At 52.3% G+C, this 26099-nt stretch overlaps 10 protein-coding genes across 10 annotated transcripts; 5 read left to right on the top strand and 5 right to left on the bottom strand.

The window, feature by feature from the left end:
* Positions 1-1065: 1065 nt before the first annotated feature.
* On the top strand, positions 1066-1987 carry Z518_10951 (uncharacterized protein; the record flags this gene model as incomplete). The annotated part of the gene is made up of 2 exons (XM_013411460.1): positions 1066-1097; positions 1222-1987. 2 exons carry the CDS (start codon positions 1066-1068, stop codon positions 1985-1987), a joined length of 798 nt encoding a protein of 265 aa, XP_013266914.1.
* Positions 1988-2423: 436 nt separating this feature from the next.
* Z518_10950 (uncharacterized protein) lies at positions 2424-4246 on the bottom strand (the record flags this gene model as incomplete). The annotated part of the gene is made up of 3 exons (XM_013411459.1): positions 2424-3298; positions 3354-3479; positions 3529-4246. The coding sequence occupies 3 exons, from the start codon at positions 4244-4246 to the stop codon at positions 2424-2426; spliced, it is 1719 nt and encodes a 572-aa protein (XP_013266913.1).
* Positions 4247-4953: 707 nt separating this feature from the next.
* Z518_10949 (uncharacterized protein) lies at positions 4954-5657 on the bottom strand (the record flags this gene model as incomplete). Its single annotated transcript, XM_013411458.1, has 2 exons — positions 4954-5541; positions 5565-5657. 2 exons carry the CDS (start codon positions 5655-5657, stop codon positions 4954-4956), a joined length of 681 nt encoding a protein of 226 aa, XP_013266912.1.
* Positions 5658-6212: 555 nt separating this feature from the next.
* Positions 6213-7028, top strand: Z518_10948 (uncharacterized protein; the record flags this gene model as incomplete). Its single annotated transcript, XM_013411457.1, has 1 exon — positions 6213-7028. The coding sequence occupies one exon, from the start codon at positions 6213-6215 to the stop codon at positions 7026-7028; it is 816 nt and encodes a 271-aa protein (XP_013266911.1).
* A 372-nt stretch (positions 7029-7400) lies between these two features.
* Z518_10947 (uncharacterized protein) lies at positions 7401-8735 on the top strand (the record flags this gene model as incomplete). Its single annotated transcript, XM_013411456.1, has 1 exon — positions 7401-8735. One exon carries the CDS (start codon positions 7401-7403, stop codon positions 8733-8735), a length of 1335 nt encoding a protein of 444 aa, XP_013266910.1.
* Positions 8736-8874: 139 nt separating this feature from the next.
* Positions 8875-9458, bottom strand: Z518_10946 (uncharacterized protein; the record flags this gene model as incomplete). The annotated part of the gene is made up of 2 exons (XM_013411455.1): positions 8875-9227; positions 9302-9458. The coding sequence occupies 2 exons, from the start codon at positions 9456-9458 to the stop codon at positions 8875-8877; spliced, it is 510 nt and encodes a 169-aa protein (XP_013266909.1).
* Positions 9459-10309: 851 nt separating this feature from the next.
* Positions 10310-17870, top strand: Z518_10945 (uncharacterized protein; the record flags this gene model as incomplete). The annotated part of the gene is made up of 8 exons (XM_013411454.1): positions 10310-10504; positions 10558-11467; positions 11549-11873; positions 11914-13450; positions 13530-14402; positions 14456-14871; positions 14927-15778; positions 15836-17870. 8 exons carry the CDS (start codon positions 10310-10312, stop codon positions 17868-17870), a joined length of 7143 nt encoding a protein of 2380 aa, XP_013266908.1.
* A 1279-nt stretch (positions 17871-19149) lies between these two features.
* On the top strand, positions 19150-19608 carry Z518_10944 (uncharacterized protein; the record flags this gene model as incomplete). The annotated part of the gene is made up of 1 exon (XM_013411453.1): positions 19150-19608. One exon carries the CDS (start codon positions 19150-19152, stop codon positions 19606-19608), a length of 459 nt encoding a protein of 152 aa, XP_013266907.1.
* Positions 19609-19985: 377 nt separating this feature from the next.
* Z518_10943 (uncharacterized protein) lies at positions 19986-23685 on the bottom strand (the record flags this gene model as incomplete). Its single annotated transcript, XM_013411452.1, has 3 exons — positions 19986-20900; positions 20956-23539; positions 23591-23685. 3 exons carry the CDS (start codon positions 23683-23685, stop codon positions 19986-19988), a joined length of 3594 nt encoding a protein of 1197 aa, XP_013266906.1.
* A 357-nt stretch (positions 23686-24042) lies between these two features.
* Z518_10942 (3-hydroxyisobutyrate dehydrogenase) lies at positions 24043-25312 on the bottom strand (the record flags this gene model as incomplete). The annotated part of the gene is made up of 3 exons (XM_013411451.1): positions 24043-24768; positions 24971-25128; positions 25183-25312. 3 exons carry the CDS (start codon positions 25310-25312, stop codon positions 24043-24045), a joined length of 1014 nt encoding a protein of 337 aa, XP_013266905.1.
* Between the last annotated feature and the right edge of the window lie 787 nt (positions 25313-26099).

Below are 26099 nucleotides of genomic sequence, written 5' to 3'. Positions count from 1 at the left end.
GAACAGACTAAAGATCATCCCTCAAACCGCGACAAGACGGAAAGAATCAAGTCCTGTCTACGTTAGCTGAGTACTATCAGCTATTTCCCCTTTCTGCGAAGTTTGATCCAGATGACTAAGAGCGGGAAGGCCAGCCGCTCTCCCCGCAACGGGACATATCAAGCCATGGCTGAGCCTTCCCAGCGAGCGGAAGAGGCCGCCGCTCCCCTGCTCCGTCCCTCGAACCATTCTGTCCTGCCCGTCGTTGCTGGATTCAGCGGAGGTGACCAGAGACAGAGGCTTGTACTTTGAGAGCGCCTTGTGTTCAACCACTCCATTCCGTGCAACAATATCAGACGGCGCACATACTATTGTCTTGTCCGACCACAAATTCTAGGTAAAGCAACAGCAGGTGTTCGTCTCTTGGGAGGAGAATGAGCCAGCCTCGAAAATGTCAGGGCAGAAGCATATTTTGGTCCTAGGGTAAGAGATGAGGAACCCTGTTGCCCTTGGCTGAAATCCCTGGATGTTTTCATCATTTGCAACCACTGACAAGAGCATGTAAATGCGTACTATAGTGCCGGAGTCATTGGCCTTCAGACCGCCATATCTCTTCTCCAAACGGGCTACGACGTGACAGTCCTGGCAGAACACCTGCCTGGCGACACCTCTGTCGAATACACATCCCCATGGTGAGCAATTCTATACCCACTCAGTCTTCCGAAGAGGGGAAACGGACAATGTCTTCATCAGGATATGAACCATCACACCAGCCAGGACCCTGCTGTTATTAACGAGCTTCTCGTCGTTACAGGGCTGCTGCAATGTGGCGATCAAATGGTCTCCCCCATGAGCACGAAATCCAGGCATGGGATAGAGAGAGTTACCAGCTTTGGTTACGAAGTTGCGTTCGTCCAAGCGTCCAAGACACGCTGACCGTAACGACCTCTCCGAAAGGATCCAGCATCACGGTGAGTGTTATATGATCAATCAATTTGCAACTCGTTATTGCCTAACTTCCGACTCTCAATGCTTTTCTCCTCACGATCGTCAAATCAATTCTACTGGTGAATGCATTATACTGATATGTGGAAGGGTGTACCTATGAGATTGTTTTGGTACGTCCTGTCGTATCCTGGCGCCGGTCTGACTATTCTCCCTTGCTTGAGTTTTTGCAATGGGGCCATTCGTTCTCCTCCAGCTCGACAGGACGATCAACTAAAGACTTTGTTTCTTTCATAGGACCGGACCACACGAGTTCATCCCTGACGGCCCCGAAAGCATATGGTACGCGCCACACGTGCAGAATTTTCGAGTCCTCGAACCTACCGAGCTGCCACGACCGTTTGTCTGTGGTGCCATCCACGACGGCATCGCCATCAATACCAACTTCTACCTGATCTCCCTGGCGTCCACGATTCGGGCACTCGGCGGGCGCATCATCCGTGCCTCGCTCCCCAGGAAAGGAGGCCTAGCGCAGGCCATCATGGCGGCCGAGGAGATCATCCAATCCGATGAAGGTGGTGGCATCCAGAAGCAGCAGCAGCACTCCGTTGACCTGTTCGTCAACGCGACAGGTCTGGGTGCCCGCACACTCGTGCCCGATCCCAACGTCTATCCGATCCGAGGGCAGACCGTGACGGTCCGCGGCGAAGCCAAGAACATTACGACCATGTTCTACCCGGGCGCAAATGCCTCCATCACCCCACGCGTCGGATCTGGAGTGTCGGTGCTGGGCAGTACCTACCAGGCAGGGAACTGGGACCGCAACCCGGACCCTCAGGTGACCCGTACTATCCTCGAGCGGTGCAAGGCTCTCGGGCCCGAGTTGCTCAACGACGACGGCGATTTCGACGTGGTCAGCGTGGACGTCGCTTTCCGGCCGGGGAGAAGAGGTGGGCCGAGAGTCGAGCTCGAGGAGATCGTGATCGATGTTGCAACTGAGGATGGCTCAGAGATCAAGACAAGAGTGGTGTGTCACGAGTATGGGCATGCTGGCGGAGGGTAAGTCGGATCTCATGTCCCCCTTCTGCATCCTCACCCACACTGTGACTCTTTCTCTCTTCCCACTCCCTCGATCATCCCTCATATTTTCCCCGTCTTTCTTCGTTCGAAAACACTGGGCATGAGATTCACAGTATCTAATTCGAGTGTGAATCATTTTCTTCATCATAAGTAGGTACCAGAACTCTTTTGGCTCGGCTCGAAAGGTAGTGGAACTTGTCAACAACTGGTTTCGACAAGAGAACAATGTCGATAGGGCGCGGCTCTGAATTAGCCAAGCTAGAATAGATAGTATACCCAGGACCGAGAGAGGTAGATATAGCCATTTCGATCTTGTACCAAGAAACACTAGCAGTTATACACCTGTCACACACCGCTCTGACCTCAGACACATTTACTGAGATGTGAATGGTCTCCTCTCCGCATAGTCGAGAATCCCCTCAAAGTCTCGCGGAATTTGTTGAGCCTTTGGTAAGCTGGTAATGATAATTCAGGGAAGAGATGATGCCATTGCTGATCTGCCAAAACGTCACGGTCTTTAGCAGGTCGCAGCTCTCGTGGACGAGACGTTCGACAGAGACGGTGCCGCGGATCAAGTCGATTTCGAAAGTCGATAGGTCGTGACCAAACGTCCTTTTCAAACAGCAACGGTCGAGGCTGGCGCGGATGTCGTCCCTACACGCCGGACACCGACCCATGTCCATTGCCTCGTCCGACGGCGACGGCGACCCCAGCTTGAGATCCAGGAAGACCCAGACGGTCAAAGTGGCGATGCACACCATCAACGCGGCGTGAGGGTTTTTGGGTTTGTCGATCCGCATGTGCACCAAGATCCGAACCGCGTGGACCAACGCGGTCTGCATGCCATCAGGCTGTTCCATCATCCAAGACGACAGACGGTACCTCGTCACGTCAACCTCTCGACTGCTCGCCTTGTACCCCACAAACCCATAGAGATCCTTGTAGGTGGCCTGCATGGACACCATGGTACAGTGGTACGCCTGGGAAATCAGTTGTCTGTGGAGAGGCCAAGACTCTTCGAAGCACGGTGTCTGGCACAACACATCGTGACACCGCGTGAGGAGTGCCGTCCATTTCGTAGTAATTCGGGTTTCTTCCTCATGTGTGTGTTTGTGGTGTAGCCGAGCGAACTTCTTAGATGCTCTGACGTACTCTCCAATGTCCTGTGTTATGGCTAGAATTGCAAGGAACCTCGAGAAGCTGCTGAGCATCGTCATCACGGGTATGTCGTCGTCGTCGTCTTTGTATAGTATTTCGACCCAGTCGTCAAGGCTGAGCGGATTTTGATCAAGGTCTAAGGGTAGTCTGCGCGTGAGTAATTACCCTTGTAAGACAGGCATAAAACGCACCTTGCTTTAGACGCTCTGCGTTCCACTCTTTCGCCGTACGTGCTTCCCACAATCCTTCTGGAGCTGGAAGGGGCAATTGACGTGCGCGCAACGTCACCATGGGAGGCAAATCGTACAAAAGGGACCCTTGCATATCAACAGCCTCCTGGAACGTTAAACTATAGCAATCCCTGACGATAATCTTCAAACTCATTCTTGACACGGTCACGGAGAGTGTCGGCACATCTCAGGGGTAGCTGGACTCCTGCAGTATCAAAGATCGCCTTGAAGCTCGAGGGCTCAACCGTGGTGAAAGGTTGTCTTGTCTGAACGACCCATCGCACCAGTGCTTGTTCAAGGCTATTGCCCTCCTGCCTGGAACTCAACATGCGGTCTAAAGGGCCTCGAGCCGGGCTTTCTCTCGACGCTGAACCCGGCCCAATGCGATGGCGTGTGCGAAGATGAGTGAGCAAATTTGAAGTCGTGCCGTGGCGAGACGAGTCGGAGGACGACCAGCTACACCGCTTACAGACGAGCAAGCGATCATTCTGTGGAAGCCGACCTCTTTTGCTCCACTGCACGTCAAGTTCGGTGATCCAAAAATGGTCTTGAGTCCAGCTAGTATGCATTTTTCGCCTCTTCGCCGCGGACTCTACAACGCTCGGGCCTGTCGACAGACAAAGTTCCTCAGATTCTGATGTGAGAACCGTTGCGAAGCCACCGGACACCTGCGAGACCGACTCGGCTGGCAGTGGCCCTTCACCGTCATCGTATTCTTGCGTGTCTGAGACAGTGCTTTGCTCAAGGACCGGCGAGGAAGGCGAAAGCGACCTGTCGAGCCCGTTGTTAAGGGCCAGATAGTCTTTGCGAGGTAGATTCCGCGTCACGCGAAAGTCACCGAGAGCCACGGCCATGTCTTCCAATACGTGAGCTGTTTGCTCACGGCATACAGCAATAGCAGACGGTCAGATCCATCTGGCATGAGAAGTATGCCTATCGAGAAGAATCGCGCTCCAACTAAGCCAGAAAGGCTTTGAAATAAACAAGTTCGCGTGCGAGGGACTTCCGAGCCCTCCGGAGCGTGTTTGAAGGGCGCACTACGCGCAGCCTCTCCTGTACGGCATGTATGCTGCTTTTGGGCCATCGCAAGTGCATCCAGTCGCCTCCGCGCCTCGTAATTGATTCGGTGTAGGTGAGTTGGTTCAGGTTACGGATATAAATACATCAATTTGAGATGAGTTTACTCGCGTGAAATCCGCATCGACCTTCAACCGCTCTGAACTGCGCAAAACGATGGAGGCCGGACTCTCAACATGTTGGAAAGCGGTTGTGGAGCACGACGCAAGCTTCTCTGGGTAGATTATGACATTTGCAAGCTTACAAGGGTCAAGAATCAACGTCGTCGTTTGGTGGCCGGAACGGATCAACTATCTGCCGAACATGAAGTGAATAATGTGAATACGAATAACTTATGAATATTGCCCATATTCGCGTGAATAAGTATTCACTTTATTCGTATTCGCATAGGCGAATATGAATATGGCCCATATTCATATTCATTTATTCATTTCGGAGCCCTAACAGTATGCATGCGGGATCCCGGCCACTTGGGATTCCGGGGTCACGGGCCTCCCAGCATACAGGACAGTGTGTTAAAAGCAAGAAGGAGGTAGTAAAGGCCACGCCAGCCCACACTCGGATACCTCAGTAAGAACGCGCTAGCAATAACGGGGCTGAAGCCAGACCCAGCATAGGAACACATGTAGAGTGTCCCCACCGCCTTGTATCGATGTTTGGTCGGAACCAGCTCACCCAAGACGTAATGATACGAGAGCTGGGTGGCGGACGCCAGTCCGAGGAGGACATTGCCGCCGATGAGAACGGGGATGCTCTGGGCGCGCGAGCAGACGATGCTGCCCATGATTCCCAGCACTGCTCCTCCAACGAAAAAATACCGCCGGCCGAATATGTCCGAGAGCTGGCCCAAGACGGGCAGGGTGACGGCGAGACAAGTGTTGTAGACGTACGAGATCCAGATGTAGTTGGGGTCCGGCCCGATGTCTTGGTTGATATAGGATAAGACAGGAGCAGGGTATCCGAACGCACCGGTGCCCGCGACGAGGCCCGTCCCCAGCGCGCAGAAGCTGCCCACGAAGAACTTGCTGCGGAAATAGCTGGCTGGCAAACTGTCGGCGTCGGTCACAAAGCCCTGTTCGTCGGTCACTAGAGCACCGTCTCCACATCGAATCGCGCTCGGCCGGTTGCCTCGTCGGCTGAGCGGTCCACCTCCGCCAGGTCTTGTGTTTGGGACGTAGGTTTTTCCATCTGGTCCCGCGGTGATGGATATATGCTGACGAAAGACACTGTGTAAAACTTCAACCTCAGACGTGTCGCCACGGGCACTCCCTAGTTCTAAATACCTTTGAGAACCCCCGCCGGGGACAGCCTGGGGTATTAAAGACCCCGGATTTCTCCCTGGCCACGTTATTTACTTGTAGCTCCGGCCGATCAATCCCCTGGCAGGATCAGTATAAGCTTCATGCGACGATAAGACAACCGACCTGTCAAATAATGCGGCGAACAAACAGCGGTCCCATCACTGAGGTCCTCCTCGTGTGGGTCTGGATGTGGAGAAGTGATTTTTAGCGGACAGGGGGCCAACGACTCGTAGTTATTTCAGGGTCAAATACCGAGGCCGACAGGGGCGAGACCGCCCATCTCTGGGAGCTTTTGTAAATCAGATGCGACTCGTATATGGAAGACGTCGAACGCCAGAGCTTGTACTGTTTGTGGCTGTGAGTGATTGGGACCATATGTCTTCAAACGCGGTGACCAAAGCAGGCAAATCTCGGACAGCCAGCCAAGAGGGGGTCCAAGATGATGGATTCGTCTGAGGAGTCCATCCTGTGTGTCAAGGAGGGCAATATCGCTACTATTGTCCTGAACAAGCCCCAGAAACTGAATGCCGTCACAAGAAAGGAGCTGCAACGAATCACTACGCTCCTCCACGAGATTGCCGACGACAAAAACATTTTCATCACCGTCATTACAGGTAGCGGGCGCTTCTTTTCTGCCGGGCTCGATGTTGGGGCAATTGACCCTACCCTCCAGCAAGAGAGAGGCGATATCCTCGGAGACTTCGTCAAGAACAACTTCAGCATAAGCCAGGCCTTCTACAGGCACCCCAAGATCTTGGTGGGCGCTCTGAATGGGCCGGTGGTCGGCCTTCCTGCAGCGTTGGTCGGCTTCTGCGACTTCGTGTATGCCACTCCGCACACTTTTCTCTTGACGCCCTTCTCTTCCCTGGGCCTGGTGACCGAGGGCGTTGCGTCGATGTGTCTCGTGGCGCGCATGGGGATTTCCAAGGCAAATGAGGCTCTTATTATGTCTCGAAAGATACCGTGTGACGAATTGGTCTCAACTGGGTTCGTGAACAAGGTGTTTTCGGGCAAGGATCAGAAGGATAGCACAGGGTTTTTGAACCAGGTCAAGGCGGAGATTGAGGACAAATTAGGCCATCATTTAAACCGCGAGAGTCTCCTCAGGATCAAGAGCCTGATCCGAAGGCCATCTCTAGACGCTCTTGATGCCCAAAACATCTGCGAGTCAATGGAAGGAACCGGGAGGTTTCTGCAAGGCGCTCCCCAGGAGGAGTTTAGAAGGATTGCAAGCGGAGAGAAAAGACACAAATTATAGCACGTCAAGGAGCTGTAAGCTACGTCGAGGTCTGGCTCGTAGTCCCGAGGGAGTGGATGGTCAGCATACAACAAGCCATCACCTTCGTCTATAGAATTCGAGACCAATGTACAATCGATGAGTGCAAACCACCGTAGTCCAATCACCGGGGGCTGAGTCCTGTTCATCTGCAGACCATCAAGTACCACCATTTTCAGGGCTTGTACTCAGCGGCTGGGGTAGTCCGATGGTCCACCCGTTTCCCTGGTGGCAACGTGGTGCCGAGCATCCTCGGCTTGACCAGGTCTATGCTGTCCTACACATCCTCACTGGTCGCTCTCGACTTCACTCGGCCACAGCCCAAACGACTTCTTAATCTTGCTTCTGGCGACCATGAACTTCGAGATTCCCCAAGAGGTCCAGGACTACCTCAAGCGGCTGGATGCCTTTATAGCCGAAAAGATCCTTCCTCTCCAGGAAGAGAACATCAAGTTCTTCGACCATCGCAGAGAAGCATCTCGTACCGATTGGAACAACGGCGGACTGCCCTCGCCGGAATGGGAAGCACTCCTCAAAAGGTCACAAGCGCTGGCAGAGGAGGCTGGCTTTTATCGCTTTGCCTTTCCAAAAGAATACGGCGGGCACGGAAGTCCTCATCAGAACCTGTACATGTGCGCGATCCGCTACCACCTCACCTCGAACTATGGCGGCGGCCTGAGCTTAGCCAACGACCTACAGAGCGAACATAGCATGGTTGCAAATGACCCAGTGACCATCATGCTGCACCATTATGGGAGCCCCGAGCAGCGGAGGGATTTGATCCCCGCCGTGGCCCGAGGAGAATTCAGGGCCACCTTTGGCCTCACTGAGATCGATCACGGCTCCGATGCGACATTCCTCGACACCACGGCTAAAAAGGTTGACCTCGCAGATGGTTCTGTAGGATATGAAATTAACGGAAACAAAAAATGGCAGACAGGAGCCCACCACGCCACCCATTGTATCGTCTTTGCTCGAACGTCCGGAAATGCGGGATCCCCTCGAGGTATCACGGCTTTTCTGGTGCCCGTGAAAACCGACGGGGTCGTTGTGGACTCGTACCAATGGACTCTGAATATGCCAACGGACCATGCGACCATATTCTTCCGCGGGGTTCTGGTTCCCGAGACAGCTGTTCTCGGACCGGTGGACGACGGGTTGATTATCGCACAGACCTTCACGGGCGAGAACCGTATCCGGCAGGCGAGCTCGAGCTGTGGCGCGGCCTCATACTGCGTCCAAAGGAGCATCGAATACGCCAAAAAGAGAACCGTCTTTGGGAAGCCTCTATCTTCTAACCAGATGATCCAGTGGCCGCTGGTTGAGCTCGCCACGCAGGTGGAAATGCTCCGGCTATTGATCCTTCGGACCGCCACCGAGATGGACCAACTTACACTTCGGTGCAAAGACTCAGGAGAGAAGCCTTGGTCTGTCATTGAGCGCGAACTCGGATACAAGATCAGCATGTGCAACTACTATGCCAATCGTCTCTGCACGGAGGCGGCGGACCGTGCGATCCAGATCCACGGAGGCAATGGCTATTCACGGCACTATCCGTTCGAGCACCTCTGGCGGCATTTTCGTCGTTATCGGATCACGGAAGGGAGCGAGGAGATTCAAATGAGGAGGATCGCAGGCACGCTCTTCGGGTTTAAGGATGCTGGTCGACCGAAGGATATCAAACTGTAAATACGAAGGACATCGTACCAGACCTACACCCGAGCCAAGTATTCACACTATCTCCTCCACCACCTTTGAAAAATGTAGCGTGAGTAGTTTGTCTGCACTTAGAGTTCACGTTGCATAGAGCATCTTCGGTTGGAAAAGATCACCCAACAGCCTTTAATTCCAAGAACAGTTCCTGCATCGAACAATTCAGCATCTCTACCACATTTCCCCAGGGGTCTTGAACGTAAGAGGCGCGGTACGACTCTGTCAGAGTGACGGTTTCTCCCACTTGCTTCGCCCCCATTCGGATGCACTCGGCCGTCTTCGCGTCGACGTCGGGGACGGTCACGCAGATGTGGAATATGCCGCCCTTAGTGTATGTATCAGGATTCCAGTCGACGCGCTTTTTGGGCCCATTGTATTTCGGGTCAATGTACTCAAAGATCTCAAAGGCGACTCCGTTGCCCATGGAGAGGATGCACATCTTCATCGATCTGAGCTCGGGGCCGTAAACTAGAACCATCCGATTTCAAGGTCAGCGGACTCACTTGGGTCTTCTCACCAACGGGGCATTTCGGATGACTTACTCTTGTTGGCAGATTCCGCTGTTGGCCCGCCACTCTCGGCGAGCACGGTGGGCACGATGACTCGAAAGCCGAAGAGCTTGGTGTACCACTCAACGGCCTCGTCGAGATTGGGTACCGACAGCGCGAGGTGATTAAATGCACAATTTGGCTGTGCCATCGTTGAGGTTGTCGAGAGGAATTTCTTTGCCCAACGATCAGATCACCAAGCGAGAACAAGTACGGTCCTTGGTTTGAAGCCCTGTCAGTGTGTCCTGAGCCTCCAAATACGATGTGCTCAGCGGAGCACGATACGCGCGCGTCCACAGTGGCATTCGGTGTCTCTCTATTTTGCCCCAACCCCCCCACCGGTCGATTCAGTCGCACAGTCATACCTATCGCAACTTTCCGCGTCGTAAAGGTCGAATCGTCGAATCACCAATACACGAGATCTAACGAATAATCCATTCAGCGGCCTTGGGTTAAACTTGCCTGGAGGGGTCATTAAGCAGTGCCATCAACATATGCCCGCCTGAGGCATCATTAGCGGCTGCTATGCTGGGCTAGCTGTTGAGAATACTACCTGTACATGAGGAGCATTTGTTGGCGTTGGGAGCACTGGCCGGGGCTGCGTACGTCACACCCTGTCTATTTACGGAAGCCCGAGGAGCCCGTCTCTGCCAAGGAGACTACTTACAAGTGTGTAATTTCCAATCTCTTGGGGTGCTACACTCGACACGCGCCAAGGGGCGACGGGTACTGTTCTTCCGGGCCAGACGGTGTACCAGGAACCATCATGGATGCAGCAGTGGCTCTTTTCGGGACACATCACTACTTGGATTCTGCGTAGAACAGCACATACTACGACTCGTACCGTGTTGTGCCCCTAACGCGTCACCGAGTAGGGTAGAGGGGTACCCCGGTAGTTATTCATCCAGAAGCACGATACAAGATTGAAGAGAGCCACCCATTGGCTTAGCCATGCCATTCCAATGAGGCTTCTCGAGGTCGACGGCTTTCACCCTCGCCGGCATGGCGTTACAGGCCTTACTGTTTGCGCTTTTCAGTGTAGTTCTACCTCTCGTAGTCGTCTACTTGAACAGTCTCTCAAAGCCACTGAGAGGGATTGAACTTGTCGGACCGAAGCCTCAAGGATGGACCTCGTGGAAGGCGGGTGAAACTTTCAACTCGAACGGTATATCTATTCTTCAAGAGGGGCTCAAGAGGGTAATGTAAACCGCTAGTCTCCCACCAGGTTGGCACAGGATTGACTCCAGCAGCTGAAGAACAAACCATTCCAGGTGCTCACGCACACAGGCCCCAAGATCATTCTCCCGCCATGCTACGTCGACGAGATCAAAAGTGACCCGAGGTTCTCGCTCGATTTACCAAACGACAATGACTTCTTCGTCCGCTGGCCCGCGTTCTCACCCCAGGCCATGTTCACACGCAATCACACTCTGATCCAGATGATCAACTCCAAGCTGACCCCTTCCCTCACGCGTATCACGGCGCCGGTTAACGAAGAGAACGAGCTGGCCGTCCGGGAGCTGTTCCCCCCCACTGACTCTTGGAACTCGACTCCTTTTGCCGAACATATGCTCTCGTTGACCACGAGGACTTCCTCCCGCGTTTTCGTCGGGCTGCCTATGTGTCGAGATCCAGTGGTTCTGACCGCCATGCGAGACTACTCGGCGGAGCTGGTGGCGGCCGCGCAAGCGATGATGAAATGGCCCCTGCTCCTCCGGCCGTTTGCCTACTTGTATCTCCCCGAGGTGAGGAAGCTGTCCAAGACGGTCCAGATTGCTCGTCGCTGCCTGGGCGCGGAAATCGCACGGCGTGTCAAGGCTCACGGGGGCCGAGATGAAGTTGGTCATCTACAATGGTCGCAGACCCGGAGCCTCGACGCGGTCGAGTGGTTGCGGGAGACGGTGCGTGCTCAAGGGAAGAAGTTCGACCTGGTGGGCGGCCTCCTCAGCCTCGCTTTTGGTGCCATCCACACGACGTCCCACACCCTGACACACGTCATGTACGACATCATCGAGAACCCGGACCTGATCCCCCAGTTGCGGCAGGAGATCATAGACGCGTTGAGGGAGGATGGTGGCTGGAAAAAGACGACCTTGTACAAACTAAAATTACTGGATTCGGTAATGAAGGAAAGTCAACGCGTGTTGCCAGTACGGGCAGGTGAGTGACGAAGCACGGGCCCTGATGGAGCCCGTTGATTCCTCCAAGGAGCCTGCTGACGGAACAACGACCCATCCATAGTCCTTTTCCGACGTGTCACTCTGGAAGCTGTATGCTTGAAAGATGGCACCGAGCTCCCCAGGGGAGTAGAGGTGAACATTCCCAATCTCCACATGCGCGACGAGGCAACCTACGGCGAAGCAGGACGGTTTAATGGAGCCAGATTTCTCAATCTGCGCAGCCAGGCCGGGAATGAGAGCAAGTACCAGTATGCCACGACGGGCGTGGATAGTCTCGGTTTTGGCCACGGACAGCACGCCCGTCCCGGACGATTCTTTGCCACGTTACAAGGTCTTTCGAGACAGCGTGGAGGCGGCGACGGACTATCTGTCGCGGGATCAAGGATGTCAGTGGAATGCATTGGAAGAGCTGCTCAAGGACGATAGATCGTCAAATATCGACCTTCCAGAGTACAGTCAGTCCCTTTGTACTGTCGTGCAAGTTGCTCTGGTCGATCTCTTGTCCTCATGGAACGTCAACCCGGTATCCGTTGTGGGTCACTCAAGCGGCGAAATAGCTGCAGCCTACTGTATCGGCGCCATCAGCAAGCAAGCCGCTTGGAAGATCGCGTACCATCGCGGGATCCTATCTTCGCAACTCAAGAGTCTTGCTCCAGAGCTGGAAGGGGCCATGATGGCTGTTGGAGCCTCGGAAACTCAAGCGCAAGAGTATATTCAAAAAGTAACGGAAGGAGAATTGGTCGTGGCTTGTGTCAACTCGCCCTCGAGTGTGACCATATCTGGAGACGCCATTGGAATTCGCCACCTGACAAACATGCTCGAAGGATTGAAAGTCTTCCACCGCAGGCTAAAGGTGAACACGGCCTACCATTCGCCGCATATGCATACTATTTCATCCATATACATGCACTCTCTGAGTGATGTGCAAGCCCAGGAATCTATCGAGGGTCGCCAGATGTTTTCAAGTGTGATCGGAGATCTCGTGGACCCTGCTGAACTGGGGGCAATGAATTGGGTGAGAAATCTCGTATCTCCAGTTCTTTTCACGGACGCGGTGTCCGCTCTGCTACAGACAGGTCCGGATGGACGTCGCTGCGCAGGCCCCAGCGTCGACATCTTCGTCGAGATAGGGCCTCACCCAGCACTTCGCGGCCCAGTCAATCAGATCATGGATAGTCTCGGAGTCAAAGGCATTGAATACCGAACCATGCTTCACCGGGGCCAACAAGCCGTTGATTCTGCGCTGACCTGTTGTGGAGATCTCCACGTCCTAGGAGTGCCGGTTAATATTGAGAAGATCAACGACAGCCCTGCAGGGAGGACTCCTCGGATGCTCGTTGATCTACCACCGTATGTATGGAATCATTCGCGAACGTTCTGGGGCGAGTCTCGTCTAGCACAGCAGTTTCGTCTTCGCAAATTTCCCTCCATCGGCCTTCTTGGAGCGCCCTATCCTTCACCCAACAGTGAGGAGGCAGTATGGCGCGGCTTCCTCCGCATCGAGGAAGAACCATGGATTGAGGACCATCAGATTCAGTCCTCCATACTCTATCCCGCCGCTGGCTATCTCGCCATGGCCATCGAAGCTGCACGACAGCTGAGCGATGTCAACCGAAAGGTCAGCGACTTCCGGCTTCGAGATGTAATCATCTCCTCAGCGGTTGTTCTCAAGGAAGGGGAAGACGTCGAATGCGTTTGCCAGCTCAGACCTCACCAGGTGGGAACTCGAGACACATCGTCGACTTGGTGGGAATTCACCATTTCCACCTGTGTGGCGGGGACAAATCAGTTGAAAACGAATTGCACCGGTCTGATCTTGGTTGAATACTGTGTGACGGAGGACAGTGCAGCGCATGCTGAGATACACCTGGAGAACAAGAGTGTAAAAGCCCGTTTCAAAGACATGGAAAATGACTGCACCAGCAAAGAAGATGCCGTCGATTTCTACAAGGAGCTTGCTGCTGTAGGACTCGTGTACGGCCCGGCCTTCCGATGTGTTACGAGCGTTGCCCACTGTGCCGGCAAAAGCGTTTGACATCCAGGTTCCCAAGACGGGTTCTGTTGCTGCCCAAGTACAGAACGGCAGACCCCACATCATCCATCCAGCTACACTTGATGCCATCTTTCATCTTTCATTTGCAGCGTTGAAAGGAGGGTCGGGGACCCTGAAGGAGGCCATGGTACCAACTGCGATCGACGAAGTCATTGTTGCAGCCAGTGCACCTTTTCACGAAGGTGCACGTTTCCGAGGCTTCTCGACAGCGGCCAAGCACGGAATGAAGGAACTCAAAGCAGATATTGTGATGCTGGATGAGATGGTTGAAAGGCCTCTGGTCAGGATTCGGGGCTTCACCTGTGCTGCATTCTCAGGGTCAGGTATTGATGCATCTGCAGAAAACGAAGAGATGACAGAGAGAGGCATGTGCAGCAAGCTGGTTTGGAAGCCATGCCTTGGTCTGTTATCTAACGAAGAGCAATTTGAGCTTTTCAGCAAGGTGGGCCCCAGCACCATGACACCTGAGGAGTCGAGACATTTCAAGAAATCCGAGTATCTGGCTTTGATGTTCATGCGGCAAATTGTGGACCATGTGAAGTGGAGCAGTGTGGCGCCCGAACAGCACCTTCGGAGACTCTATGAGTGGATGAAGAACCAACAAGAACTTGTTATGGCCGGCAAGCATCAGCTTCAACACACATTCGGCGACGACTTACCGGACCAAATTGCAAAAGATGCCAATTCCGAGTTCCATTCCGTAGATTCGGACGACCAAAAGCTTTATTTGACGGCCACGATCCTTACACAAATCTTACTTGGGCAATTGAAGGCTGAGCGGCTTATGCTTGAGGAGAGTCTTTTGGACCGATACCTCTCGAACACTCCCGGAGTCGGAGCCTGTGCCAATAAGCTAGCAGAGGTAAGCCGACCAGCCCCATGTCGAATCTCAAACACAGTCTAATAGTGACGCAGGTTGTGGACATGGTCCTCTTCTCGCAGCCTTCGGTTTCTATTCTGGAGTTTGGTGGTGCTAGTGGAGGGGTTGCTGCTAAGGTCCTCAGCCGGCGACGAGGTATCTTTACCAACTATACATATGCATGTCCCACAGAAGCCATCAAAGGACTTGCTGAAGAGACGCTCAAGCCATGGAGCTCGGCGTCGAAGTTCTTGGTTGACGATCTCAGTGCAGCTGAGCAGAGAACGACTGACACCGAGACATACGACATCATTATAGCCGCCAACGCACTCTATGGCGTCGAATCCATTGAAAACGTCCTGGTTGATCTGAAACGCATGCTCAATCCGGGAGGGCGATTATGTCTGATCGAGACCACGAGACCTGGTATCCAATTGTCATGCGCTTTGGGTTGTTTTCAAAGCTGGTGGAGGTAACTTGATGCAACGACTCTTCCAACAATGATGCACTGACATTGTGAACAGCAGGAAGGGCGAAAGTGCCGCCATGGACGAAACCGAGTGGCGTGCACTTCTAAACCGCATAGGATTCGAGTCTGTCATACCATACCCTGATTTTGAGGACGAAACTTGTCAACAATTCAGCTTGATGGTGGCTCAGGCCCCTGATCCCTCCTGGAACACAGTTACGCCCGGAAAAGAGTTCGTCATCGTCGAACCGCGAGATCCTACGCGCGTCTCAGCTGCACTTGGTTCCAAAATAGCTCTCGAGCTCACTGAGGCTGCCTGTCGATGCAGCCTTGTCAAGTGGGGAGATCTATCTGCGTTACAGACCGGTGGCAGTGTCATCGTGCTTGCGGAGGTGGAACTGGCTCTGCTGCCAACCCTGAATGACGAAGATTTCTCATTTATGCAATCTCTCATTCTGAAATCCTCAGACGTGCTCTGGGTCAGTTCTCACGATCAGCCAACAGCATCAATGGCGTCAGGACTGGCCCGTAGTGTTCGGAATGAATGTGCCAATATCCGCTTCCGCATATTGCAAGCAATGCCGAAGTCTCTGGAAGTGCCTGATCACTTGGCGTCGCATATTGTCAAGCTCACGACGTACCCCGGCACGGACAGTGAATTCGTCGAGAAAGAGGGCATCTTGAATGTCAGTCGTGCCGTCCAGGATGGAGCATTCAACGAAGAGTTATCGGCCTATCTCCACGGTGGCAAGGTCGAGCTGATGCCCTTAGGCAAATGCCACGGTCCTCAGAAAATCCATGTCGGCGCTCCGGGGATGCTTGATTCGCTACAATTTGAGGCTGATGACCTAGCGTGGGCACACTTGCAGCCCGGATATGTCGAGATTGAGGTGAAAGCAACAGGTATTAAGTGAGTTCTTGCAGCGCATGTGGTATCTTTGTTGACGGCTTACTGATCGTGCAACAGCTTTCGAGATGTCATGGTTGCCATGGGTCAAATCCCTGACAGCTTGTTCGGCTTTGAGGCCAGCGGCGTGATCACACAAGTAGCGAGCGATGTGACCTCCCTTCAGCCGGGGCAACGAGTTTCCTGTCTCGGGCACGGAGCACACAGGACTCACTACCGCAGTCCTGCTGCATTCTGCCAGCTTATTCCAGACGACATTACATTTGAGGAGGCTGCCGGTTTGCCGCTGGTACATGCCACGGCATATCACGCATTGGTCAACGTCATGCGTGTTCAGAAAGGCCAGTCAATTCTCATTCATGCGGCAGCAGGCGGTGTTGGACAAGCGGCCATCCAGCTGGCACAGCACTACGAAATGGAGATCTTCACCACGGTGGGTTCGGCGGATAAAAGAGCTTTGCTACAAGAAGTCTATGGCATCCCCGACGACCATATCTTCCACAGCCGCGACGCTTCCTTTGCCAAAGCCCTCAAACGGATGACCGGCGACCGCGGAGTTGACTGCATACTCAATTCGTTGGCAGGAGAGCAATTGCGGCAGACCTGGCACTGCATAGCTCCTTTTGGCACGTTTGTGGAAATTGGTCTGAAGGACATTTTGGGTAACACACGTCTTGATATGAGACCTTTCATCCAAGATGCCACGTTCTCATTCTTGAACCTCCAGCACGTGGCGGTGGCTCGGCCTGAACTTATGGCGAGCATACTCAAAGAGACTTTCGATCTCCTCCGGAGAAAGGTGACTCGGCCAGTCTACCCGTTGACTGCATTTCCCATCTCTGACATGGAGAACGCGTTCCGCATCATGCAAGCTGGTCGACATCGCGGTAAGCTCGTCCTCACATTCTCGCCGGAAGATGTGGTCAAGGTGCATCGCAATCCATCGGTGGAGTTGAAGCTCAAGGCCAACGGCACATATGTTCTCGTGGGCGGATTTGGAGGAATTGGGAACAGTTTGGCTCGCCTTCTTGTCGAGCACGGGGCCAGACACATTTGCATCCTGTCCCGCTCCGGCCCCTCGTCCGACGAAGCAAAGAGCTTGTTGGTGGACTTGAAGAAGCAGGATGCAATAGTTAGAGCATACTGTTGCGACATCACCAACGAATCTGAGCTCGAGGAGGTGCTGCAGATCTGCTCGACCGACTTGCCGCCAATCAGGGGGGTGTTCCAGTGCGCCATGGTGCTACGAGACGTTCTCTTTGAAAATATGAGCCACCAGCATTGGACCGAATCCATCAGGCCAAAGGTGCAAGGAACTTGGAACCTTCACCAGCATCTTCCCAAACATCTCGACTTCTTCATTATCCTCAGCTCGTTCGCCGGGGTCTTTGGAAATCGTGGTCAAGCGAACTATGCAGCGGCTGGTGCTTACGAGGATGCTTTTGCCCAGCATCGACGAAGCCTGGGACTCAAGGCGGTTTCAATCGATCTCGGAATCATGAGGGACGTCGGAGTCTTGGCCACAGGGACCGCCAGTGCCAGTCGTGATCTGAAAGATTGGGAAGAACCTTTCGGAATACGTCAAACCGATTTACACGCTCTTATACGCAAGGTCATGGAGAGCGAGATGGCCGGCAGTGACAATGTCGAGGCGCAAATACTTACGGGATTTGCCACGGGAGGCGGTGTAACGGCTGCCGGCATCCGACGTCCCTTTTACTATGACGATCCTCGATTCTCGGTGTTGGAGTGGACAGGCTACCGAGCTAAGGACGGAACGGGCAATGGGGAGCTAGAATTATCGCTGAAGGCTCGACTGACTGCCGCTGTCTCTCTAGAGGATGCTTATGAAGCAGCTACCAGAGGCATCGTCGACAAGGTTGCGAACATGATGCAGACGTCGGTGGAAGAAATTGACAGCAGTCGGCCATTGCACACATTCGGCGTTGATTCTCTTGTGGCTGTCGAGATTCGAAATTGGTTGACCAAGGAGGCAAAGGCGGATGTGACAGTCTTTGATATTCTGGCCGCAGTACCAATTACGGCGTTTGCGCGAACTGTAGTCTCCAAGAGCGCATTGGTAGCCAAGCGCTGAAGGAACAATGAAGCTGTGTAAATCATACTGAAATTTTGTTGAATTTTCCCACGCCAACAATGGGATTCTTGCCCATTTTTGATTCCTGGGGAGCATGTTTAGGATGAGCGATCTAGCAAACACCACTATTTTCGTAATGCAGCTGTCTCTTCCGTGCATCTTCTTCTGAAATGAGTTGTACGTCATCACCGTTGACAAAAATATTGGTACTCCCACCTTGTAATTCATCGCTGGACATTGCATTTTGGATAGACATTATTGTGGGATGTATGACGGATTCGAGACTTTCATTGTAGACCGGACACTGAATGAGCGATACCATTCATCGTTGTTGTGAAGAAAACCCATAATTGAAAGGGTGCTGCTGCAGGTAGTGCTAATCGTGTGTAACTTTGTCCATCATAATCTCAATAACATTCTTCTCTAGCTAATGAGAAGATAAAAGAGGGTCAGCATTGCCGCAATAGCCACCAAAATACTTCATAGATAACTTGGTTTTCGAGGCCTGATCCGATCTCGTTCTTCGGCACTCTCGAGAGACTGCTTGTCTTGAACTTGGATATCCAGCCATACTGTTGAACAAAGGGATATTGTGTATAGGCTCCACAGCTGAAACACTGCTGAGAGGTTTCCATAGACGACGACGTTACTGATGGTTGCTCTGCGTAACGGCGTAGTATTCGCATGTCTATAAAAGAATTCTCAATACCTCGACAAGTAGATAGAGAAGAGAGCATTCAAGACATCTCGAGTTGCACCCAGTTTGACACATACACCGAAGGACGACGGAGTTAGGGAATTGGAGCTTACTGAGCCGGATAGGGAGAAGGTTTTGCACCTCGGGCGAAAGGGGCGGCGGAGATGAAGAAACCAGGCGGAGAGGAGGGGCAAGGGGTGCTATTAGTGGCCGTGCTGGTAAGGAAATGAAGGGAGGTAGGTGGGCAGGAAGGAAATGAAACCGGAGATGGGAATAGGAAGGATATGAGGATTGTCGTGTTCCCCTGACTGATCGGTACCTCCTTCAGATGTCATGTCATACACAACTCGTCTTGGTGGCAAGTGCTCCACCGTAATGGAAACCCCAGTCAGTACGGACCCAAATGCTGCTGACTTCATACAGTGATCGAAACCTGTCATTCATATTTTCTTTTCCAACCTAATGCCCTCTCACAACCCGACCTAATTAATATCCATTGGCCTGAGACACCTATGACCCCTCCATCTCCGTCCAAGCTCTAAACCAAAAGCAGTACCAACAAAATCCAAGGTCAATAGGTAGATGGACGCCTTCCACTCGCACCTTTCAATCCTGCAATCTCAGCTTCAATCTCAATTCACCCAGATCTACGCCTCCCTCCCCGAACCACTCCAACTGTACTTCACGCGCCAGAACCTCCAGATCCTCCTGCGCGTCATCATAATAATCTCCAGCTACATCCTATTCCGACCACATCTGGAGTCCTTATTCCGCAAAGTGACAGGAACTCCGGACCCGAGACAAGCGGAGATTGAAGCACGGCTCCAACTTCTGAGGCAACAACGAGAAGATGCCACAAATGCAAGCATAGGTACCAATACGGGTACGAGTGCGAAACCAAGGACGATGGAAGTCGTGGGGAAAGCCGGGAGGGTGGTGAAACTCGTCGTCCCGGGCGAAAAGGAAGAGCAGGAGAATCAGAGTCGGAGTCGGAGTCAGAGCCAGAGTGTGAAGAAAAAGGGTGGGAAGAAGAAGAAATGAAATGGAAACCTAGAATGAAAATCAAAATCAAACTGTACAACAGATGAGGCATGTGAATGAGGACCTGTTCCGTTGAACGTGCCGCACGCGGTGGCAGTGGCCGCTACGATAGAATACAAATATAAATACAACATAAAATGCCATCTCCCAAAGACGGACGGTATGGCATTCGTCTACAATACCAGCACCAGTACCAGTACCAGTATATATCAACAGCTGGCTATGCCTAACAGCAAACGTCCCGCGCCACGGGATCATAATCATCACAGTAGAGAACAGTCCAAGTACGGATCGAGCACGTATAGCATTAGTATCCTCCCATGACGAACTAGGTATGTTTTTCCACTACCTACTTGTCTGTCGACATCGGATCAGATCTAATATAAACGTCTCAATTCCTCCCCCCAAGCCCTCACTTCCTCGACTGTGACATTCAATGCTTCCTCCATCAAACCACCCTCCTTCAACACTACCTCTAACTCCTTATCATCTAAAGCCAATAATCCCTGCTCGACCATCTCACCATCCACGACGCGGAAAGGTTCGTCCTTCTCCAACACTTCCGTCTTCCAGGCTCGGAACTTCGTCCATGGCATATATCCGGGCGCCTGGACTCTTGAGGCCAGCGCCGACTGCAAAAGCAGGAGTACATTGACATATGCCGGATTGATGGTGGCGAGCATGTAGATGGCCCCTTCAATCGTAGCTAGGAACGCCCGAGGCGTGACTAGTGGACCGACGCGTGGGAGTTTTGGTGGAAGGAATCTCTTTCCGTTGTTGTGCATGTCATCGTCCGACCCCCCGCTCATGACGGTGTCGATCATCTTCTGCGCTTGCCTGGTCTGCGGCGAAGAGCCAGGAGTGGCTGACAGAGGAACGATTTTGTTCACGACCTCACCAAGGCGAAACTCTCCTATCACCTCTAACCGCAGACGATAGTCCTCGTTAGCGGTGTCGGGAGCATTCTGGCGGAGCATGATAAGGTTCCCCTCCATGTCGGCGACAACCCATTCATTTTCCATGATCGCCGAGGTGGCAGAGGACCACAGTGTGGCAAAATGTCGGGATGTCTCGCGCAATTGGTATTCTGGATAGGAGGAATTGGGGGGAACAACGTGGAGAACGGAAAGAGATTTCATCAAATCGGCGACGGCGATGAAAGCCGGCGCTTCGGAGGTGGCGGGCGTCACGGCGAGTGAAAGAGGGTTTGTCGATGTGCGATACGTCGCGAGCTTGGTGAGTTCAAGAGAATGGCTGGATCTTGTGGACGGTTTCAATCCGTAGAGAACGACCTGTTCATCATCTCGTCAATAGAGAGACCATCAAAATTTTTAAGTCCCAACTTACTGTTTTCACCAAGCCGGCCACGATCTTGCCATCACACATCGCCAAACTTCGACAAGCACCCTTGACCGCGAGTGACGTCACCTCTTTGAGTTTCTTCTCCTTATTGACTTCAAAGACCAGTATTCGGCCTTTCACAATATCATCCCCGGTTCCATCCTCTTCAAAAACGCTCGTTCCGACCACAAACATTTCGCCGTAGCCTTGAGATTCGTCATCTGTGTCGAAAGGGCCGGTCGATACGATGCATTCCACAAGCTCTCTGTCCAGGAGTTCCACCGAATCCAGTTCTTTGAAGCTAACTTCGTCTGCGATCTTGACAGAGCTCAGTAACGCTTCGACACCGCTTTCCATGATCCGACGAATACAACCCATGGCGAACATCTTTGCCGTCGATGCGTAGGTCAGACAGCGCACTGTCTCATGGATCGGTAAGGTCTGCAATTGGGTTGTCCGCTCTTTGCCGATCAAGGCAAGCTTGAGTTCTTTCAGAGTAGCTATGGCAATCGCATCGGGGTATGCTTCAGAGTTGAAGCTGCACACCCGAGACCCGCTTTCAGCATTGACAGCTGAGTAAATGATTCGACCTTCCGTGGAGTAGACCAATGATGGCTGCTCGCATGACGCGAAGATATTCGAAAGTGGGGACCCGGACTCAATGTCTTTGGGAAGTTGTTTAAAGAAAACTGGTTCTGATCCAAGCAACATTCGGGTCATCCCCGAAAGAGAATTCTTTGCCGTGTCGAACGAATAGGACAAGACCGTGCCATCAGCCATGGCAACAAATAAGTTGGGCGGAGCATCAGGCAGTATGTTTGCGACCATTACTGACCGTGGGATATCTGTTCCAGGCATACCGACGGTTTGGCTTTGAAGAATATCGAGAGAATGTAGATCAATGATGGCAACAGATGCCGTTTGCCAGAATGATACAATGCACGCATTGCTTTGTGAACCCAGGACTGTTACGCTTGATATCTGTGAATCGGGTAGGAATGTCTTTGAAATAGTAGGCTGGGAATCGCCGCTGTTGGAAATATGGAATACGTGGAGCGTGTGACCACCTTCAACAACAAGAAGATGCGCGGAATTTGCACATGCAGCTGTGATTTTGGCCCCTGCATCAGGAGGTTTCCACTCGAGAGTCAGCATGCTCGATTCGAGATCCGTCATCCTCAGCCCAGTTTCGTACACTTGTACCAGCTTCCGATCGGGGAGATTCGCTGCAAAGAAGGTCGGTTGGGAGAATTCCAAGTGGTGAAACTCGTCCAATTCCTCGACCGAGGCTTCCGAGTCAAATTTGAATATTCGTGTTTCGGTGACGAAAGAGACGAGAAGTATATCATGCACATCATTCTGTCCGGTGGAACTTAAGCCCCAGAGATCTGTGATATGGGACAGTTCTCCGATTGTGCCGAGTTCTTCGAGACCAACGCCACTCCTCACGCTGCGAATGGTACCATCTTGCCATGCGCCCGATGCGGCGACTATTCGAGCCTGACCGGAGGAAAATTCAAGAGATTGTCCGCCTTCCGCACCACGGCCCAGATCCATGATGGTGAAATCCAAGATTGGTGCAATATTGGCAAACGTCTGAACAATGCGGACACCCTCTTCTTCGATATGCACCACTTGCGAATCTCCTGAATGAGAGCCAATGAAGACGTAGCCGTCGTCAAGATACACCAAGCAAGCGGCCTTTGATGCGACACCCACTAGGTCAAGCCTCCAAGACGACACTTCGAATCCGCGGACGTCGATCATTAAAAAGAACAGTTTGCCAAAATCATCGGCGAGAAGCCATCGTTGATCATCAATCTGGGTCCAGCAAGTCCATATCGTCGCGTTGTCTTTGAGAGGTTGGGTGATCACATTGGTCAATTCGCAGTCGACATAGCGGATGGCATGGTCGCCCAAAATGAGGAAGCCCGAATAAGGCGCGGGTACCGGAATGAGGTGGCTCACTCCCTTGTCCAACTGGTCACCACCCAATTCTGCCACTGTCTCAAAGTCGGCCGTCGCTTGTTCACCCCCAGGGTAATACTTGAGTTCCCGCAGCTTTAATTGGGGATTTTCCGAGTTGTCTACCCACAATATTGCCAGCTTGGGATTGTCTTTGGATTCGGGATCTGTTTCCAAGAAGGCCGATGAGCTCGTTAACAGTTCTTCAATTCGAACCTGAACCGGTTCCCCTAACGTCCCAGCTTGGGTATTGGAAGTGTTCTCTTTTTTGACACGCTTGTTGGAGGGTTGGACGAAAGGGAGAACTGATATGACCCCGTCATACAATTCCAACATCATGAACCGCTTCGTAGGATCTATGTGGCATCTATCCACCTCTCTGGAGTCACGAAGGACTTTGTCCGCCAAGTCGACATAACTCTGCTCGGTTTGAAGCTGTTTCGTCTCGGCATTCCATGAGCAGGTGAAATATTGGTAGCGATCAGTGCCAACAAAGAGGTGATCGGTTTTTGAGGACGCCGGTCGGATCTGTTCAAGGATTGTGATGTAGCCGTAAACGGTCTTCGTGTGTAACAGCGACAGGCCTTCTGGTCCCTGCTCGTATATCTGGAGACGATTCGCTTTTCTGATCAACAAGTCAGTCTGCTTTCCTGACGGGCACGAATAGGAGACGCACGCTACAATGAGAGTGTCGACATTGGGATCCAGGAAATTCAGCTTGATAGCATGACGGACGCCACTGGGATGGTGAATTGGTACAACGTAGGACATGGCGGCTCGAAGTGGTTTCAATGAGTCGTCTCCGAAGCCGAGGTATTACTATTACTGAAGAGTAGACCAACTAAAAGTCATGACGAGCATAAAAGGAGGTAATCCGAAGCTTAGTCACACATCTAGATGTCTCCCAGATCAGGACAAACTGGTCGCGGGGGAAGCAGAGTCGGAAAGTTGAAGTTGACGGCGGGTTTTGGTCGGCTGGTCAGCCTCATTCGTTACTCGATCAGGCAGCGCACGACTCGCAAATACAACGCGGATGAAGGGGAAGAAAAAAAAAAAAAAAAAAATTGGGGTGGATGGATCGTCGTACACTTGATCAAAGAAGTCTGTACAATATTCTCGAATATCATACTATTCCTTGCCGCCGAGCCATCTATATACCACCGAGAAGTCCTTTCCCTTGTGTGCCTTCTCAGTTTCATCATAGACTTCTTTGGCTCTCTGGGCCAATACCAGTTTGGCTCCGGCTTCTGATGCTGCGGTCATAGCCAGCCTTAAATCTTTGTTCATCAGACTGACTCCAAAGCCCCCTTCATAATCTCTGCTCGCCGGGGTCGTTTCAATGACTCCAGGAACAGGATTGTTGATCTCACTTGGCCAACTCTTCCCCGTAGCGGAATTGATGAGATCAGCTAGCGCCTTGCCCTCAATGCCCCATTTCATGCCCAAATTCATTGCTTCAGCGGCCGCAATATTATTGATTGCCAGTGCATAATTATTAGCCAACTTTCCACTTAGCCCCGTTCCTTGGGGACCCATATGCCAGACCTTCTTTCCCATCAAGAGAAGTATGGCTTGAATCTTGGGCATGTCCTCCTTTTCCGCACCAACCATAAAAGTCAGTGTTCCAGCTCGAGCACCTACTACACCACCAGACATCGGTGCATCCACAAAATTGGCTCCGGCCCTCTCTTTTACCATCTTTGCAACTTCTCGCGAGGTTGTAGGGTCGATGGTTGAGCAGTCTATGAAAAGTCTGGAGCTTTCAGTGGGTGGGTTAGGAAGACTCGACGCAAGGACTTCTTCGAATACGCCTTTGACATGGCGAGGTTCTGGTAGTGCTGATATGATGTTATCCTGTTTCGGTGTCGTTAGTAAATGGATGCTCTTCCTCATCAAAAGCGAGACCAAAGTCACGTAGAGCATCAGAGGATTGGCTATAGGAATGTGAAATCAGCGAAAAGACAACCAGAAGGAAGTCCCCAACTTAGATCATAGATAGAACAATGTGCTCATCATGCAATGCATTTGCGTTCGAAACAGGTTGATCACCACTCACAGCATTTTCCACAAGCTCTCTGGGGCTCTTCGCCACGACAACTCCAACTGGTGTGGCCTCCCGTGAGAACTTCTCCAACGAAGCCGTATTTACATCAAAGATGGTCATGATGTCGCCTTCGGGGATCTTTGCTCGGAGGTTCTTCGCCATAGGATACCCTGCGGTTGTCATCAGTCACCATTATTGTCGAGTTAATGCAGTGGGAAACAAACCCATGGCACCTAACCCAATAAAGCCCCAGGATGCCTCTCGACGAGCTGAAAGGGAGAAGTGTCTGACACCAGTTTTCAGGTATTGTGAGGAGCTCCGCCGCAGGGCAGAGGATACCAAAGTATTCGTCATCTTTGCTGAGCTCCCCTGAGACACCGCATGGCGAGCAGAGCGACAGAGGTAGGTTAAGTACCAGAGGTAGGTCAAGGATGTTTGAAAATGATCGGTCGAATGCGGAGCGTCGCCCGAGGTTCACCAGTTCCAGTCTCGGGGAAAACCTGGAGGGACAAGCTGTGATTCTGGCCAAGACGCTAAGGACGGTGCCTCTAAAACGGCCACGATTGTTCACAGATTAGGCTAGTCTTCAACACACTTGGTCCTTGGCGGCTTCAAGCGATATCAATCCGCAGAAAAGACCACTAAATAGTTAGTAAGAGTGCGTAACTGTGAGAGGGGTCTTGGGCCCTGACAGGTAAGGCGGGAATATCGTGACGTTTCATGCAAATGCCCCAGCTCTGACCAAACTATTCTGTAAGTTAATCCCAATCACTTCATCTTTATGCACGTGCGCGTTCGATAGCAGCATGATCCAAAATAATGCTGCCACCGCCACGAAGAATAAAACAACCCTATCACAAAACCAGGAGCGGACGCGCGACATGCCGAAAGCGCCGCGTCAAATGCGACGAAGCAAAACCTGAATGTCAACGTTGTCAAAAAGGGGCCGGGCAATGTGGAGGATATAATGCGCCTGTGGCATGGATCTTCGAGCCCGGCCGTCGGCGAAAGAATCCAAGTTCAAACGTTGATACTGTGTCAGAATGCCATCCCAAGTCTTAAAGTTTCGATTGTTCCGGCCTTGTCAACGAACATCAAGGGAACTCCCCATGAACTTCGTGCTTTCCAAATATTTGTCAGT

This window comes from Rhinocladiella mackenziei (assembly GCF_000835555.1).
Source record: "Rhinocladiella mackenziei CBS 650.93 unplaced genomic scaffold supercont1.10, whole genome shotgun sequence".
Classification (NCBI taxonomy): Eukaryota; Fungi; Ascomycota; class Eurotiomycetes; order Chaetothyriales; family Herpotrichiellaceae; genus Rhinocladiella; species Rhinocladiella mackenziei.
Note: the sequence above shows the minus strand (reverse complement) of the source record. Positions and strands in the feature narration are given on the sequence as shown.